Source organism: Astyanax mexicanus, chromosome 21, assembly GCF_023375975.1.
Source record: "Astyanax mexicanus isolate ESR-SI-001 chromosome 21, AstMex3_surface, whole genome shotgun sequence".
Lineage (NCBI taxonomy): Eukaryota > Metazoa > Chordata > Actinopteri > Characiformes > Acestrorhamphidae > Astyanax > Astyanax mexicanus.
In genome coordinates, this window is record NC_064428.1 from 29,906,800 (window position 1) to 29,926,876 (window position 20,077).

A 20,077-nucleotide genomic window follows, 5' to 3' on the forward strand; every position below is an offset into this window, starting at 1 on the left:
TCGGGGTATTTTTGCGATAACGATATACTTGCTGATATAGGAAAACAGAAAAATAATTAATTAATTGCGGGAATATAGTATAAAAGTATAACAGTATAATCATAATGTGGCTAAATAAATAATATAGCATAAAATAATATAATGCAGCAAAAAATATTGCAGAATATTTAGTGCATGAATATAAAATGCAAACTAAAACAATTATACAATAAATACACTTAAAGCTTCACAGTAAATAATAGACTACTTTTAAGACAGAACAGCCCTATTATCACGATATGGATTTTTAATATCATGATATTTCTGTGTCACAATATATTGTATAGGATATAATATTGCCCACCCCTATGCTGTATATATCCGTTTTTGTTGTAGTATTATTTGTATAGTTCTACCCAAGCAAGGGTTATAAATCACCTCAGGCTGAAGAACTTATCTTGCTCTAAACCCCCATCATGTTTAGATTAGATCTAGATCCAGAGCTGAGCTGGAAATGGCATGTTGCATCAAAATCGGCCTTGGCTTCTCACAGTATCAAACATCAGGTTAAAGCAGGATCCTGGACCTCTCAGCAGGTTACAGCACTTCAAACGAAGCCTCTGTGATACCGAGACAGCAGGAGGATTCTCAGACCTTTTGTACTTCGGCTTCTTTCTCTTTTCTTTTCTTTTCTTTTTTTTTTTTTCTCGCGTCTCCCCCCCCCACCCGACTCCGTTTGGCCTACTTTAGGGACTGGATTCCACAGACAGACAGACACAGACGGCTTCTGCCACTTCTGATGACTCTTTCTTGATGTCTCTGTTCTGGGGGTGGTGTAGAGGGCGGGTAACAAATATTCAACACTTGGTTTAGGTAGAAACAAAGCTTGCAGATCTTGTCAGCATCAGTTAAAGAGACGTGAAAAGCCAGGCAGTGTACTCAATTCTTCCTGACAGGGCCATCTTTATTATTCAGAGATAAACTTTTGACATTTTCGACCTGGATTTCTTAGCAGCACTAAACGTTTACGTAATATAATAATGTAAAAATGTCAGCGGCAGATTTAGAGACAGTGATTCAGCTCAGCTACAGCCTTAAACTAGAAAAAGACCCGTAGGGTATTACAGGGCATCGCACAATATGGTATTAGCATGGTACATTGGCCATGATAGCGATGATATCATGATAATAATGTGATCCTGTGATACTCCATATAAAGCATCAGAATTCTCTACAATACAATAAAATACTCCTAAATAAGCAAATTCCAGGAATTATGGATTATTTGTGTCAGTTTTACAGAATTTAACAACCAATATTTTTTTTTTTTACCGCGGGTTTACCCTATCTTTTTGATTACAGCACCACCATATGGAGAAATGAAGCAGCAACTGTAGCAGTTTAGAGCACCTATGTTTCAATTAAAATATCCATATATTTTACAGCATATTTTAATATGAAACTATATGAGTAAAGTGATAAGATATCTTCCAGATTTCCATTTACGCTAGCCCAATAGTGTGACACTGAGGAACCCTGAGTGTTCCGGTAACTCAAGACGGTATAAGCTAGCTAATTTTAATGCTGCTCCAGCAGTGCTAGGCAGGGTTAGCAGCAAGCTACAGCCTGACATGCTTGCCTCTGAATGTTAAAAGAGCTAACTAGCGCTTAGCTCAGTTAGTGGCTAATTGAAATGCTGCTCCAGCAGTGCTAGCCAGGGTTAGCAGCAAGCTATAGTCCAACATGCTCGCCTCTAAATGGCAAAAGGGCTAACTAGCACTTAGTGTGGTTAGCGGGTAATGCTAATGCTGCTCCAGAAGTGCTAGCCAGGGTTAGCAGCAGGCTATAGTCTAACGTATTTGCCTCTGAATGGCAAAAGAGCTGAATAGCGCTTAACGCGGTTAGTGGGTAATGCTAATGCTGCTCCAGCATTGCTAGCCGGGGTTTAGCGCAGATTACAGTCTGATAATACTCACCTCTGAACGGCAAAAGAGCTAGCACTTAGCGCGGTTAGCGGGTAATGCTAATACTGCTCCAGTCTCGAGTCTCGATGCTGGACACACTAAACTATAGAACTAAACTATAATGCTGCTTACAACCTGACTGATAAAAATAAGATTTTATTTTTTAATTAAAATATTTTTTATGTTATAGTGCGAAAAATATGGTAGTAATTATTGTCCTGTTTAAATAGTCTGTTTAAACTCTGATTGCAGAGCCTCAGCACATGCTGCATGGTATACAAACCCATATATAACCCCTTTTTTTGGCTCAATAAACATTTTTTTTTACAAGTTTTCAGATTGAAGTTTTTCAAACTCCATTTTTGCAACTGTTTAGTTGTATTGGCAGATTAATGTATAAACAAGATCTAGAAATCTGCTCAAATCACAAAGTACTCATTAACTTAACCACCTAGAATGCACCTTATTCAGTTTTTAATCACCTAAAAAAAACAACACAGAGAAAACAAAAGAAAGGGAATCTATTACGTCGATGGTGCTTGCTGTAGCTGCACGTGTAAACGCTCCATGGAGAGCTGTGTTTGGACCAAGGGTGAGGCCTAATCTGGTTCTGAGAAACTGCCTCCCTCATATATATCCCTTAATGAAGTAAGTCCAAATCTATCACCCCATCTAAGTGTACTTGCAGACATGTTTAATCTCCCTTTCACTGCGGGGCAGGAGGGGAAAAACATTCTGTGCGGAAATTTGGGGATAATTATGACCTCAGACAGAGACACGGGGTCTAGACGGGGTGTAATGAGATTTGGGCCGTGCAGCCAAAGTGCCCTGCGCTCTAATTCACCTCGCAGTGTTTGGGTGCGCCACGTCGCGCGGATCCATCACTTCCAGTCACGGCGATCCGGCATTGGCAGGCAGATTTGATTAGGGCGTACAGTAGTGCTCAAGCTGTCTGCAGATGTTTAGAGCGACTGGCCAGGCCCTTTACAGACACTCAGTGTAGCTATTAGTGTAGCTGTCTGGCCCATTTAACACACAGGCTCATATGTATTACAGATAGGCGTACTGTTTGTGCAACATTATGACACGTATCATAACACCGTGATCCCAAAATACACCCCAGTCTGACCTTACTTTTAATCTTTTTTTGTCTGCAGAGTTTCTACTGAAGATTAGAATGCCTTATGATTTGTATTAAATATTATTATTTTTCGCACAATAAGCAGCACTTAAAATCCTTTCATTTTCAGGGTTCCTCAGAGTAGCGCTGATGGGCAGCATTTACTAGCGCTAACCGCCGCTAGCACTGCTGCTAACTGCTTTAAAATATTGGAAATCTAATCTAATAAGCTTTACTCACCCTAAAAAACAGTTTTTAGGCGAGAAATCTGTGTAGATTTACATCCAGAGCTTGTTTGACTTTAAAAGAGAAGTTTTTTTTTAAGAATTACAGTTTTAAAGTTCATAAAAAATGGTAGATTATAAAAGTTTAAGGACATGACAATGTCTGAAATTGGAATGTTTTATGCTTTAGTTCTCTGTTGATAAAATAAGACTAGAGTGCACAGTGATTTTTACTCTAAATGATTTCAATTAACAAAAACATCCACTATTTTCATAATAAATAAAAGCCATTATTGTATGGCATTTATTCTGTACACAGTTGTATAATGTTGTTGTTTGGTAATTATGGTAATATAAATATATATTATATTCATAAAGATAGGCCTGTTTTTTTTATCAATTTATTGTACAATAAATGGTCATTTTTGCTGACCTCAGTATTGTCCATGCAGATAGAGCCTGTATGACATAAATTAGCCTGTATGTCGATTTTGTTAAAAAAAAAAACATTATTATATTATATAATATATCTTATATAATATATATTTAGATTTAGATTTTTTTGTTCATGTTCCAATTCCTAATTATAAATAATGATTAAGTTGAAGTAACTGCTCTTTAAAAGGTGTAATTGCTTTATTATGCTTTTATATTATTATTATATCAGTAGCATTAATTGGTCTAATAATGTTATCAAGACATATGAAACTAACATCCCTGTTCCTGACCTCTGACCTCTCTCTCGAACACAATAATGAACAGCCCAACACGCCAAAGATATAACAGGTGTTTAACCCCTTTAATACCTGATATTGCAACCCTATATCTTGTGAATTTCTATAAAAGCAATACATAAAAAGATTTCATGTTTGATAAGAAACTTACTGTAAAATATTGTAATGTAATTGTATTAGAGGAGATTTAAAACAATGAAGTAAATCTGCAACTGTCAAAATATAATACATATAAAACATACAAAAAACATAAAATTTACTGCAAAGAAAAAGTGTTTTTTAATCCTCTACACTTGTGTCCCAAATATGAGCCAATGTCTGTTAAGGGGTTAATCCTGGACTGCTTATTTGTATTAGATAAATACATTTTGAATTGGCTACAAAAGCATAAAAAGGGGCCTCAGGAGACAGAAATGGAATGTTAAGCATTATAAATTCTCTGAAACTAAAAACTCATAATGTGCACTGATCTCTCTCTCTTCCAGTTTAATAATTGTATTATTTTTTATGGTATTTTATGATTTTTAAATGCAGAATTAACACCTCATGGGGTAGGAGAAAGACAAAGCCTCAGGCCACGTTTTATTGATAGGCGCTGTAATTAAGTGCAGGGATGGAGACGAGGGAAATTGCACATTTATCATATCAAATTAGCGTATGTGGGCTCTCTGAGGGCGGCCTAATGACTCTGTTCTCGCCCCTGCTGTCACTGCAGGCCAGGCTTTAAAACAGCAAGAGCAGCCACATCACTGATCTGCTGCTGGGAGGTAGCTTTGTAGCGGAGAGTTTTGTATGCAGTTAGCATTTTGGCTAACTGAACGTGACACTGGAGTTCTGTATTTTTTTTTTTTTTGAGAATGTGAGGGAAATTTGGGGAATTATAAATTATTCTTAGTGTGGGACTATTAAATAATGTTCTTATCTGAAAGTGTAAGAGAATTCTAAGGATATTAAGTCAGTTTAGAACTGAAATTCTGTAGTTCTAATGCTATTTTCTCTGTCTTTTTTTCCACAGTGGTTCTTTTGGACACCACAGCTGTATTGGGTGAACTGGGCTGGACGACCTATCCAGTAAATGGGGTAAGTAATGAGATTGTATATTCACTACAACAGCCATATTCACTCATAGTACAGAAATACGAAATACGTCAGTCATGCACCATGCAGCCTGATTAAGGCGTGTTAGTCTTTGCTATCATAACGTCAGGAAAAGTACACCAAGTGCGACTAAAAACACACAAAAGTCAATACTAATTCTCTCAATTCATAATGGGTGTATTTTGAGCAAAAATGTAAAATAAACCAATCAGTGTGTCACTTGCCTCACGTTCCCTTTAAGAGCCAGATTGCTATTTTAATGGTGCATCGCTTCTGCACTTCTTAGCAGAGGAAACTGACCTGCGTGTTAATGCTCCGAAGAGCAGGGGTGTAGAGCACAGTGCGCCTGGATTGTGAAGATAGTAATAAATGTCGGGCAGGTGACTGTTGTCAAGGTTTTAATCAGACAATGGGGAACATGTGTTTTCTGCCGCCAAGATAGCAATACACCAGAAATTTACTCGAACACACCTTTTTTTTACCTGATGTATATACATATATTGCAGCTTGATGTGTTAAAAACATATCAATTTATGTACATCCCACCTTATTCTTTGAGTTTATTGTCTGGTTGCAAATCAAAAATCAGATTACAGCCTGACTGATGTAAATTGAGTTTTCCCGTTATCTGATTAACCAGATCTACATATCTAAACTCAATAATCAGATTATAATATGCATTTAGTGCTGATTTAACACTTGCATATTAGCTATTTGGTTGCTTGGTATAGTTTTAATGGTTGTGAGGTGGCTGTTACAGTGTTCCTGTGGCATCCTATAGTGGTTGCTATAGTGTTGCTAGGTGCCTGGTGTAGTATGCAAGGTGGTTATGAAGTCCGAAGTAAAAAAGAAAAATCATATATAGCAAAGTTGCCAGTGTTAAATTTGTAAATATCACAGTGTTAATTAATACAAACTGCAGGCAAGTGTTATATACTAAATGATGGACAATGAAACTGAAACACCTGTTATTTTAGTGTGGGAGGTTTCATGGCTAAATTGGAGCAGCCTGGTGGCCAATCTTCATTAATTGCACATTGCACCAGTAAGAGCAGAGTGTGAAGGTTCAATTAGCAGGGTAAGAGAACAGTTCTGCTCAAAATATTGCAATGCACACAACATTATGGGGGACATACCAGAGTTCAAAAGAGGACAAATTGTTGGTGCACGTCTTGCTGGCGCATCTGTGACCAAGACAGCAAGTCTTTGTGATGCATCAAGAGCCACGGTATCCAGGGTAATGTCAGCGAGATACCACCAAGAAGCACCAACCCTATCCAACAGGATTAACTGTGGACGCTGTAAGAGGAAGCTGTCTGAAAGGGATGTTCGGGTGCTAACCCGGATTGTATCCAAAAAACATAAAACCACGGCTGATGAAATCACGGCAGAATCCAATGTGCACCTCAACTCTCCTGTTTCCACCAGAACTGTCCGTCGCCACAATAAATTATTGTGCTCTAAAAACAGGTGTTTCTGTTTTGATTGCCCAACCCCTGTAGTCAAAATAATGGGCATAATATCTTCCCATATTAATAAAAACATGAAAACAATTATCCTTCACAATCGTCTGACCTAAATCCAACTGAAATGGGTGATTTGAGATGCCTCGAACTATTGTTCAGCACCTCCAGGAACTCAAAACGCTGAGAAAACTGTTTCAGGTTACTCAATCTCATGAAGATCTGTCCTCAAAGATAAATGTATAAAACTGATTCTGGTTTGTTTCACACAAAAAACAGTAAAGCAGCACAATTACTATGTTTTAGTCCACACTGAACAGGAGTGAGCCCTTGACAACCCAGGATTAGACCTTTTGGGGTGTTCGAGCCACGCTGTGAGTTTGAAGCACAGGGTGAGCGGTAATTCTCTGCAGAACGATGCATTTAGCCTGACTGCAGGTGTAATCTGTTTGCAGGAAAGCTGAGGCACATTGAGTTCTGATACTTAGCCGTCCTTTAAAGTGGAATTTAGCTCAGTTCTTCAGAGCTGCACTGCATTTTCTGTAGAGCATTAATGCTCAGCTATTTAGCAAATTTGCTTCATCATAAAACATCAAAGCGTCTTTTGTGAGAAGACAGAAAGCATGGCATGCTAAGTTCTGGATAGATTATCTGTGAGGAGTCAAGGAAGCCAGACTGATGCTGTGCTGCTGTGCTGCAGTTATTACCCGCGCCTCCCGTAGTATTAGCAGTAGCTCTAGCGCTATTGGTGGAACTTACTTGCTTAAAATTACACTTATATAGCAGTTTTTGCCTTTCTAGGCACCATATTATGCTTACAATACAATTTAACATACAATCACTTACACTTAGTATTTAACCAACCAACACACACTGATGAGAAGCTGCAGCCAATCACGCACAGCTTACTCTCAACCGGAAACCACCGTCTACCTGCACTGTAAAACTCTACTAAAAGTTCACTAAACTCAAAACTTTTGTTTTAACAGATTACCTAATAAATTTTAAGTTCATGTAATATAATCTTTAAGTACAGTGAACTTAACAAATATATATACATATATATGAGGATTTTCCAAAACTTATATATTTGATTTACAAAATAATTTTTCTCAATTATTATATACTACATTAGTTTTAAGAAGAATTACATAATTAGTATAATTTCCACCAGCTTAACCAGAACACAAAATACATATTATACCTATTATATATATTCTTTTTTGTTATACCAACTACTTTGCATAATAATTCTTGAATGTGATGGTCAGGTGAATAAAATGTGTAAATTTGTATTTAGTTTTATCTTAGATTTCATTCAAGTATTTTTTTAATTACTTGTTTTTTTATATTACTGCAGCTCAGAAAAGTATGTTTGTTCTTACAGCTTACAACACATAAGCCAAGCAGTTAATTATAATATATGATCTACAAGTTTACATAATGTATCCAGTGTGTAGAATTACAACACAATGATGGAGACTGTCATAAATTGTGGGGGGGATATCACCCACCCCTAATTATAACATCAGGGTACTACTTTTTTGCGGTTTTTAGCAAAAGAAACATTCATACTATTCTTTTTCACATTATATATCTACTAGAGACATATTATATGTGTCCAGTATCATTTATTTTAATATAATCCTGAATATATGGAGATATTTGGAGTGCATTACTAGTATCATGACATTCTGATAGATAGATAGATAGATAGATAGATAGATAGATAGATAGATAGATAGATAGATAGATAGATAGATAGATAGATAGATAGATAGATAGATAGATAGACAGACAGACAGACAGACTTTAGTCATCCCCGAGGGGAAATTCTAGACATCCAGCAGCAGGTATGTAAAGTACACAAAGTTACAAAAATATAAAAATATATCGATACATATAAATACAATAAAATAAATAATTAAATGAAAAGTATAAAAGTACAGCCTTTAGTGTGTGTGTGTGTGTAATGGAGGTAGCGCAGTTGAACACAAAATCTGATCAAATTATTGTATTTTTAAATATCTCAGTTAGGGGCGTGTCATATAATATCATATGCAATAGTAAAAATATTAATTATATTTTTTAATTTTGTTGCAGTAGAGTATTCTTAAAATATTTTCTCAATTAATTTTGGTCATATCGCCAAGAATATCGTTATTGCGAAAATACCATGAGATATCGTGATATTATTTTAGCGCCATATCGCCCACCCCTACTGTGGAGGACTGCATTAGACAATCCATAGATATGGTATCTAGACACAAACCCACCAGGACAATTTTAGAGTATCCAATTAACCTCCTCTCTATGTTTTTTTGGACTGTGGGAGGAAACCTATGCAGAGATAAGAAGAAAAAGGAAGACTCCACCCAGATAGGGACTTGAACCCAAAAACCCCAGCGCTGACGTAAACACGACATAAACCATACACACAACGTAGCTGAAGAACTTTCTGACCATTCAGTCATGAGATCCAACTGAACCTACATTAAAGCTGAGCTGATCTTCATTCAAAGACTAACCCTTCAATTTCTTTACATTGAATATATGTTCCTTCATAATTAATCCGAAAATTAATTCACTCCTCTGTATAAATTTATAGCCGTTTGCGCTCATTGTCAAACATTATATTTCGGCTTGATCCGCGCAGCATTAATCTCTGTAACAGTGAAGCGTGTTAGAATGAAATTTAATCAGACTGAGTTAACACTATTCATAATTCAAGATGTATGCAGAGGGCTTTTTAAGGGGTAATTAATACCACAGTGCTCAGGCCATCTCCGCACTCGCTTTTCTCTCCATTCTGAAAGGAAATGTTTCATCTGCGCTTTCCTATCATTTCACCGAGCCTCCGTCTTAAAAAAAAAGAATACAATCATTTCCGTCAAGCCTTGAACGCTGTAAAAGAAATCTCTACAGGTTTGGCCTGAGCAGCCCCAGCATCTAAAGCCATTTTGAACTCTGGACCTGTGAAGACCTTTGACCAAAACTTCGTCTGAATGGAGCGACTCGCTCCGAAAAGTTTGCAGACGATTTTGTTGTGTAATTCCTTCGTTCTGATTTTTTTGAGGGTGTTTATTGAGGATGACTCTGCCAGGCCCGTTTCCTGGACCCCAATTTCCGTCTTCAAATACACTTCATTCAGTGCATTAGTTAAAGACACTCTTTAACAGTTTAAAACCATTTTCTTCATTTGGCGCATCTGGCCTGACGAGTCCTTGGCCGAACGACACATTTTGTGTTTTTTTTAATTGAAAATTGGTAAACATATTCTCTGTAGCCGCAGCTAATCAAACATCAAACAGTGAATATTTTCAGCAAATCAGAATCTAATACTCAGTTAGTCTTTCATCTTTCATTAAAAAAATAGAGGAAAAATTAATGGTCTATGTGGCCTCTGTTAAACTTTGACCTTTGGAATTCCTCGGGTCTCAGATGTTAATATCTTGATTAGCAAATCAGACCTGAAACTTCTGTCAGCAGAATTAAGATATTAAAGCCGTATAAATAATTATATGATATTAAGGGTGAGAATCTCTAGGCACCTTGTTTGATTGGATTAGATTATGATTCAAAACGATTATCAATCAAGCCTCATGATGTATCTTTCTCTTCTATACAGGATTTTCTAATTGTTCCTCACTGCATGACTACTTAGTACTTTTAAAGTAAATTTTCTGTAATGATGCATAATTAATCCTGCTATTTAATAGTAAGAGTCTTTTTTATAATAAGAGTATAAAAGCGGAGAGAGTGCGCATTTCTAGTGCAGAAAAACGGGGCAAAAGAGTCTAAAGGTTGCCGTAATTAAGGAGTTTAATATTAAGAGACATCATGAAATTAAACATCAATTTGAAAAATCTTAGTTTACACAATACTATCAAAGATAAAGATATTTAATCAAGTAAAATGGTGTGTAAATGAAATAATCAGGAAAGTGTATTATTTAAAGTGGTATATTTCATTATTTGTTTTATTACAGAGTGTGTCCCGTGACTTCAAATATATTTCTCCTTCTGGCCCCCAACAAAAAAGTTTGGACACCCCTGACTTAAACCAACTTAAACGAGTTTATCAGTGTATAAGTGTGTGTATAAAGGTTTAAAGCTCCTGTTTAGCTCCTTGTTAAGACACTACTTATTCTTTTGAGTGTGTGGTGTGGAAAAAAAAAAAAAAAAGCACTGCTGTAAACTGCTGGCGTCCAGCCCGGCCTCGCACTAAAAGGCGGTCGGGATGGAAAGACTGTAGCTGAGGGAGTTTTTGTATTAGAGCGCGTGTAAAATGACCTACTATGCACTAGTGGGGGTGATTTCCCACCGGAGCCGGCGTGCACATCTTCTTATTGGTTCAGCTCCTGCTCTGGAACCCATGTTGTGAAGGCGGGGAGGATTTTCCACAGTAACACCACATGAGTTTTCGTTTGTGCTGCAATAACAAGCCGGCGCACACCTCTCCCGTCCAATCAATAATTCATGCCATAATATCCTGCATGTAATGTTACCTGCTCTCAATACGTAGTGTCTGTCTCTCTCTCTTTATCTATTTGTTCTTTATGTCTATGTCTCTCTCTCTTTCTCCAGTGCTCACTCTCTCTCTCTCTTCTTCTCTCAGGTCAGGCTATGTCATGTTAATCAAAGCCTCTGTTCTTTTTTTTTTTTTTTACCAGATGGAACACACACACACCTTCTCTAGCCTTGGGAGACTTCTCCTGCCATTTAATTTGTTTTCTAGTAAAGGAGGACGAGAGTGTGTTTTGTTTACACTGACACAGACCTGTCCTTCGGGTATATTTCTCTATCTCCCTCTCTCTCCTTCTCTTCCTCCCTCTCTTTCTCTCTCTCTCTGTGTCTCTCCGTTCTACAGCAGGTTTGTTTGTGCTGTTCTGTTGACTATTCTCCCGGCTCTCCTCCTCTGTGCGTCCCTCAGAGGCGGCTCTGTAATTACTAAATGTGTCACGGAGCCTCGGTGATTTCTCACGCGCCGTATCCGGGATTCCTGCGTTTTTAACGCAGAGGCGAACATCCTCCCCGGCGCGACCCGTGCGAGCCGAGACCATACGTCGCATGTTAAATGAACCTCCCGAGCAGCTAAATCAGGAGCCGTAAACTTCGCTGAGCACTGAAGCCGAGAGAGGAAGTTGCAATGAAAACGCAATAAAAAATGCAATTAGGAAGGTGTTACGCAACTTCATACAGCGTCTGTGTAGCAATAACAAAGACAAGACGTGTGTGTGTGAGCTCCGCCTCTGCAGTTTATACCAGTCTCTTTAGACGTGGATGTTTACAATTGCTTACACCTTGCTTTAACCCCTTAGATCCTGTACCCTGTATATCTGTCTAGTACGCTTGTATACAGTAATTGATTCATTCATTGTGCATATCTCACATTTCCTTTATTCCATCGTCCCAAGTTTGTCTGTTGTTTTCTGTGTGTTTGTGGTCACTTGCTTGGTCCTTAGCAAAGACCCTAATTCAGCAATATACCTATGGAGCCATCCGCTACTTTCTTCCACGCTTCATTTTCCTCCAAACTCCTCCACAATCAACACAGTGTTGCTCTGCTGAAGATTCTCCGACTCTCTCTCTCTCTCTCTCTCTCATGCACTCGCTCTTTCACACGCTCTCTCGCTCTACCCTGAGATAATATAATGAAGTAAATAAATGACCTAGTCTGCCAGACAGACAACAATATTACACTACTATTATTACTGTCCACTTCTCAAAAAAACAGGAAAATACTATCATTTAAAACAAAATAAATAATGATTATAATTCATTTGTAAGTGATTGACACCACAAATATAAATATAAATAAATTGAGCAAATCTAATGCTGATATTTCTTAAAAATAACTCAGTATTTGCAGTTTAATCAGTATTTAGTAAAGTCATGCTGTTTTGTTTTTAATAAAGCATCACAAACAAAATGCTTACTTTTTTGTTTGTTCCAACAAGATCCAAAAAAGATGGTAGTATTGTTTGGATATTGGTATCGAATTAAAAATTTTGTAGCGGTATCGGTAGCAGAATCATAATTTTTCTTGACACCACTAATTGTCATTTTGTGAATCTATCCCTTGGATTCAGACCATTACTGGTACTGCTGAGTAGCAGGTGGGCTTAGCTGCAGTCACCGTGAGTTAAATTAATCACTCTGACTTTACTGCCTCAGTGAATCAGTTAACCTATTGTGGCTGTGTCAAATTTCCCTTCCTTTCATGTAGTGAAGGACATCTGTCCACTCACATGCCGTTCGGTAATTCCCATCAGTCCACAGACAATGTGAGACAACCTGCACTGACGACCCGGCAAGGCTGACTCGCTCTAAATTAGCAGCGTTTTAAAAAATAACCCAGCAGATTCAGATTCAGAAGGTTAGCAGAACCGCTGCCGCAGAGTCGGTGTCCATCAAACAGTGATTAATGATCTCTTGCTCTCCACTGACCGTTTGAAAGTTTGACCTTTTTTTTTTTGAAAGGCCTGTCCGTCTCTCTCTCTCTCTTGCAGCAACTCTCTCATTCTCTCTCTCTTTCTCTTTCTCTTTCTCTCTCTTAATCTTTCGAAGGGTGCAGTGTGGTGGGACGTGAATGATTTATATGTGCTGTTTCAAGAGCAGTCATATTTAGATGTGACAGGTTTGCCTGGCTGTAGACCGTAGACTTTTATCTGCACACAAGCGGAATACCCTTCACTAGCGGTGGCTGTAGCAGCTATAGCAGCACTATTCACTTGATGAGGTGAGGTGTTTCAGGACTTCGACAGGCAGACAGGTAATGTAACCTTGGTCTAGTGGACCCCCATTTTCTCAAAAGGCCGCTTTCCATCATCGCAATGCAGTAAATCACTTCCTCTATTGCCTGCACCATCTCCTCTGGATCACCGACTGCATGGGCCGCTCCTGCTTTCACCGCCTGGCGCTACGCCGCTCTAAAGATGCACTTCACAGCACGGAGGAAGCAATCCCCGGTGCGCTTTTTCACATTGTAGATGGTATATGGAATCACGGTTGAAATGGTTGAAACGGTTGAACGTGATACGATACTCTCGGTCAATACAGGCGAAGAATGGCAGTCACAAGGTCCAGTGCTTCTAATAAGCGCTCCCGCCGGCCCTCGTGTCCGTCACCCTGACTGTGATGGAATTCTCCCCTAATGCCAGCTGGATCTTTGTAATGTTAACTTGATCTTTATTGATTTTCATCAGAGAGCGCCACTTCTAATTCACGCAGCAACCCCACAGTCCCGTTGTATCAAAGAGCATTTACATTTACGTTCTCAGATAGCTCAGAAAGAATAGCTTAGCCTTTAGTTCACGCATACAGCACATATTGTAAAGCTGCATGATTATTACAAGGACGATCATAAGGGATAAAAATAGGTTTCACTACACTGTGATTGAGTCATTTTACACCATTCTATGAAATAGTGCCAATTATATGTTGCAGTTTGCAGCATTTTCATAAAGAGCAAATTCATGGGGAAAGAAGAAAACCAAAGAAGAAGTAAATGTGTTTGTTTGCAACATGAAATCAAAGAATTAAGACTTTGGAGAACTTTGGGCTGGAGTTCAAGTAGCTTCTATTTACAGTACGAAGCTTGTCCCCCTCTCTCTAACAAGTAGAGTCATGGAGGAGAGATAACTTGTTAGAGTTAAAGAACATATAAGCAACTTTGTCAAGATTGCGAGGAGGGTTTTCAGGCATGTTCCTTCTCCCAAAGGTTTGTTATTTCATAACAATGCTATATGTTTATCCACTAGAAATTGCTCAGAATTGGGCTGAAGAGGTATATACTCTGCAAACAAGGTGTTGCAAACAAGGCAGGGGCCTTGCCTGTCCTGGGCTTCCGGGGGTTTAGCCCCGAGTTATTTTCCAGTAGCCCCAAATCGTTTCGCTCAGCTCAGCTGTATTTTTAATGAGGAGACAGGCCGCTGACTGCTGTGTGAATGGAAAATCTCTTAAAGCTAATCATGGAGCCAGTTCAAGGATAAAGTTCAAAACACAGATGAAACCCACTGTGTGCTTAATAAATTACAGCCTGTGACAGTCAGTTAGCTTAACTTAAGAATTAGCTAGCTTAGATAGACAGTCAAGGTTTTAGAAAAAAAAAAAAATATATATATATATATATATATATATATATATATATATATATGTTTAACTTGCCCTGATGTACCTGATCTGCCAATAACTATTTCATTTTCAAATTGTTTTTATTAATTTAGGATTGCAGGACTCACTGTATACAAATTAAATAACGACGTTGGACGTTGTGAATAGCCAGAAGTTAGTACTATACTTAGTTTAAATGAGTTCCTTAACCCTGGTCTCTGCCCTAAAATTGTATGCTTTGCACCGGATCCAACTGATCAGCTAATAAACTACACATTATAGTGTTAAACATTATATATCAGGATACTTATTGTAATACACATGATATTCTGCCACATGCAGCTCAGGCTGATTGTCATAATATACTGGGGTGTTGGCACATGCAGCATAAACCAATGGCCACAAGCATTTCCAACCAGAGACAATGAAACTGAAACACTTGTCATTTTAGTGTGGGAGGTTTCATGGCTAAATTGGAGCAGCCTGGTGGCCAATCTTCATTAATTGCACATTGCACCAGTAAGAGCAGAGTGTGAAGGTTCAGTTGGCAGGGTAAGAGCACAGTTTTACTCAAAATCATTATGGGTGACATACCCGAGTTCAAAAGAGGACAAATTGTTGGTGCACGTCTTGCTGGCGCATCTGTAACCAAGACAGCAAGTCTTTGTGATGCATCAAGAGCCACGGTATCCAGGGTAATATCAGCATACCACCAAGAAGGACCAACCACATCCAACAGGATTAACTGTGGACGCTGTAAGAGGAAGCTGTCTGAAAGGGATGTTCGGGTGCTAACCCGGATTGTATCCAATAAACATAAAACCATGGCTGCAGAATTTAATGTGCACCTCAACTCTCCTGTTTCCACCAGAACTGTCCGTCACCACAATAAATTATTGTGGTCTAAAACCAGGTGTTTCAGTTTCATTGTCCAACCCCTGTATCTGTTAGTTAAACAATTGAGTACCTAAAAATTGCCCATGATTTTGAGATTTGACTGTCTTTCTTTAAAACCACACATTGTATGCACATTTTATGCATTTTATACAAGAAACATTGTAAAAGAAAGGCAGTTCAGCTCCTTTAATTCCTTTAATTGCTTCAGCACAATTTACATTTGCTGTTTACAACTAGCCACGTAAGGTTTTGATGCAGTGGGCGCACCTCTAAATGGAAAGCTTTCATTGCAGCCGTTGTATTTTACAGAGCAGGGCCTGTCGCTCTGGCAATTAAAAATACAAGTTGAATTAATTGCTCTGCCTCAATACACAGGCCAGCAAAAGCCCTATCAATAAGAGGCAAAAAGCCTCAGTTATATTGGAATGAATCTTCTTCCCATCGTAAATAGCCCTGGACTTGTCTGAGCTGCCTGCGTTTACGCACTCGCAGAACTGCGAGTATAAAAGTGAGTGATGCTTCGTATGCTCGGCTCGATTGATTTTGTAATCTGCTGCTTTCTTGTCGGCCTGAGTTGGGAGCATTTTCCTCAGATGTGTTTCTGAAAGCGCATTTTAGCAAGTAATGTTAAACTGCTCTATATATTTTACATTTCTCTCTGTCATGGTGAGACACTTTTAAAACAACATGCCAGCTACTATCTGGCTGCAGTGTTTGTTTCCACAAGGTTGTTTGTGTGATGCTAAGATAGCATTTAAGACAATAGAAAGTCTGAGGAGGAGTGTTCTATAGACAGAATGCTAAATTGGTGAAAAAATGCACCAAGGCTGGATCCTAAATGAGCTGAAAAACCATTTTCCAGCCTCTTAAGCCACTTTTAGCCATTTTATCGTTTTCTTACTTCGCTGAAGGGGAAGCACCACACACAACATCAAATTACTAACACTCACCCTCTGGCTTATACACAGTTTCTGCCTCATCACAAACACACACACACACACACACACTCTCTCTTCTAAACAGTGCAACCGAATACAACTACATTATCTGACAATTTACTGACACACAAGGTTGACCACCTCCTTGTTTCTACATCCATTATCCCTTTTTTCAGCTCCACTGAGCATATAGATACACTATATATGTAATGGGGTATACAGCTCTGGAAAAAAAAATAATTAAGAGAGCACTTTAATTTCTGAATCAGTTTCTCTGATTTTGCTATTTATAGTTATATGTTTAAGTAAAATGAACACTGTTGTTGTTTTATTCTATAAATTATAAACAACATTTCTGCCAAATTCCAAATAGAAATGTTGTAATTTAAAGCATTTATTAGCAGAAAATGAGAAATGGCTGAAATAATGCAAAAAAAAAAAAACAAGTTCATATTCATAAACGTTTTAAGAGTTCAGAAATCAGCATTTGCTGTAATAACCCTGGTTTTTACACACAGTTTTCATGCATCTTGGTATCATATTGTCCTCCACCAGTTTTACACGCTGCTTTTGGATAACTTAATGCCTTTACTCCTGATGCAAAAAAAAAAAAAAAAATCAAGCAGTTCAGCTTGGTTTAATGGATGTGATCAATTAGGTAAAATCAAGGAGAAACATCATCATTAAGTGGTCTTTTATTATTTTTTTTCCAGAGCTGTATAGTGTGCAAACAGGGTGTTGCACAAGTGGTATGGGCCAATTCCTAAAGTATACTTGGCAACTGGAGTATTGGCACAAGCGGCTTGGGCCGATTTCCATATTATACTAAGCAACTGCGCCGTTGACTGGGGTGTATATACTATATGTATAGTGCTATATAACTCTATCATTACAGACTATAGTGTTTAAAAACTCCAGCAGCACTGCTGCTGTATCTGATCTACTTGTACCAGCACAACACATATTAAACACACTAATCACCACCATGCCAGTGTTATTCAATGCAATGCTGAGAGTGTGAATGATCTACCACCCAAATACAACATCTGCTCTGTGGTTTATCCTGTGGGGTCCTGACCATTAAAGAACATGGAAAATAGAGGAATACAGAGTGCTCATTTATGTTTAGTAGAGCTTAAAAAAAGGATAATGGGTGTTGAATGTTATTTTTGATCAAGGTATGAGCAGTTAAAATGACATTGTTTAGGTTTTAATCTAAAGACGTGTAAACTTTGCTATATGTGCATCTTAGTTGCTGGTGCTCTCAGTTGTCTCTGCTCTAGTGCATTTTTCCTCAATATACATTTTAATCTTGTCTAACCTTTTGTTTCACATAAACGTACATGTCTGAACTTCGAGCCCTCAGCATCCTTGTTTCCAGAAAAATGAACATCTGGCTTACTCCATCACTGCAGCTGGCGGCAAATTGTTCCTTAACGAAACACTCAATGACCTCTGAAGCATGCACCACTTTTTCTTTTGTTAAAGTCTTGCGTTTTTAGGCTGGCACTGATCTAAAAACTGATTTTCTTTCAAATCTACTGTGAAATGAGGAGAAAAGTGTTGGGACACCTGCTCATTCACTGTTTCTTCTACTAACAAGAGTATTAAAAATGGTGTATGCTGCTTTCGTTGAGTACTATCTGTCTGTATTGTTCAGAAGAGAAGGCTATATACTTTTTCTATATACTTTCCACTAGATTCTGGAGAAGCATAACATAACATTGTAATGACGTTGAAATAACACAGTATTAGTGTTGTAATAACTCTGACTTAACATAGTAAAAATACAAATGCAATGGTATTGTAACATTTCAACATCTGTACTTTGGGGAAAAAATGGCGACACGATGTAGACATCCTTTGTAGTGTACTTAACGTGTGGTCCCCTATTTTCGGCCGCCCCTTATTTTCCTTTCCTTTCCCTGTCTGCCAATCACGTTAAGAAAACTCAAAACACGTCACCACCGCCTTGGACGAACACTTGAACTCTATTCTTACACAACATCCCATCATAAAACATTACTTTAGTAATGTTCGCTAACAATGTTGTAAATCTGCGCCTAAAAACACATGTGGACGGCTATTTTTCTCATTTTTCACACTACTTAGGGAGCCTAATTCTAAGTAAACAATGGTGTCACCATGTTTTACTGACGTAATCAGAGTATGGATGCCCACTAGGGGTGTGCCATATCGTATCGTACACAATAATATCGCCAACATTTAAAAAAATCGTGAATGATATTATACCCTGAAATAGAGCTGGGTGATATGGCCCAAAAAAAATCTTCATTTTTTTTTTTTTAATCCGATTTTCGATTTAAATCGATTTTTTTTTTCCCTACTAAAAATCTAATTAAAGATGATAAAGAAATGGGAGAGAGGGGCGGGGCTACGCCTGGAGCGTCGGTGGTGGGAAAAATTAAAACTCAGAGAAAATAGTTTTTTTATAAAAACACATCTTAACTGTAAATTCGAATTAATCGATAAAATCGATTAATCGCCCAGCTCCACCCTGAAATATCGTGCCATATCACCCACCCCTAATTATCACATAAGGGAACTACTTTTTTTACTGTTTTTAGCAGAATAATAATTCACAATATTATTTTAGAGCCATATCGCCCAGCCCTACAAATGTGATATCATTATTATTAGACACCTCTGGGAGCCGCTGGATCCCATAGGCACAGTGCAGAAACGCCATGTCTCAAAGACAATGGCGGCAAAGAAAAAAGATACGGTCCACACAAATAAAAAAAAAGCCCAGCAATTTGAAAATATGCATTATTACTGGACTATTGCTGGACTTTAATCCACACAGATTTATCTCCTGAAAACCGTTTATTTGTGTGAGTAAAGCTCTTTTGTTTATTTACAGTAAGCTTAGATTTCCACAATTTTGACTGAAATGGCTAAAAAATAGAGGCCACAACTAGTGTCGCTTAATGTGCCTTATAATCCGGTGCACCTTATGTATGAAAATAAACCCATTCATTAATTATTAATTATTAATAATTATTAAAACATTAATTCATTATTGTTGCCTTATAGTAAAAAAAAAAAAAAAAAAAAACTCTGGAGTCAGTATTAAATTTCCTTCTTTCTTTCCTTCCTTTTTATCTCTTATTCGACTTTATATGTAAGCTCTTGTATTTTCTTGAGGAAATGCATATTTAGTTATTTTTACTCTTTGATTTCTGATCCAGATCTATCTTATCTCTCTAACATCATCCCGATACCGACACCCGTCTGTCGCAGTCTGCCCTCTGTACTTAATCATTATCTGTGCGGTGTGAGCGGTGTTCTTTTTTTAGTAGGACAAACACCGATATTGCTTGTGAAAGTTCTCAAACTGGAGCTGAGCTTGAGAACACAGTCTGAGCTCAATACATCACCATCAGCTCATGGAACACAGCAAGTGACAAATCGCTGTTGCTTCTCATTTGCATGCCCAATCGTCCTTGACTCCTGTTGTGTGATTTTTTTTTTCTTCTTTCTCCTCCACCTTGCTGGAATAACAGCCGGGGAAGCTTTCGCGTG

General features: G+C 38.0%; 1 protein-coding gene across 2 annotated transcripts in view; it reads left to right on the forward strand.

Moving 5' to 3' along the window:
- Positions 1–20,077, forward strand: part of epha6 (eph receptor A6) — a 264,591-nt gene that overhangs the window by 29,319 nt on the left and 215,195 nt on the right. For both annotated transcript variants that reach the window (XM_049469664.1, XM_022674654.2), the window contains exon 2: positions 5,037–5,101. In XM_049469664.1, coding sequence (XP_049325621.1) covers positions 5,037–5,101 — 65 coding nt within the window. The remainder of the gene's footprint in view (positions 1–5,036; positions 5,102–20,077) is intronic.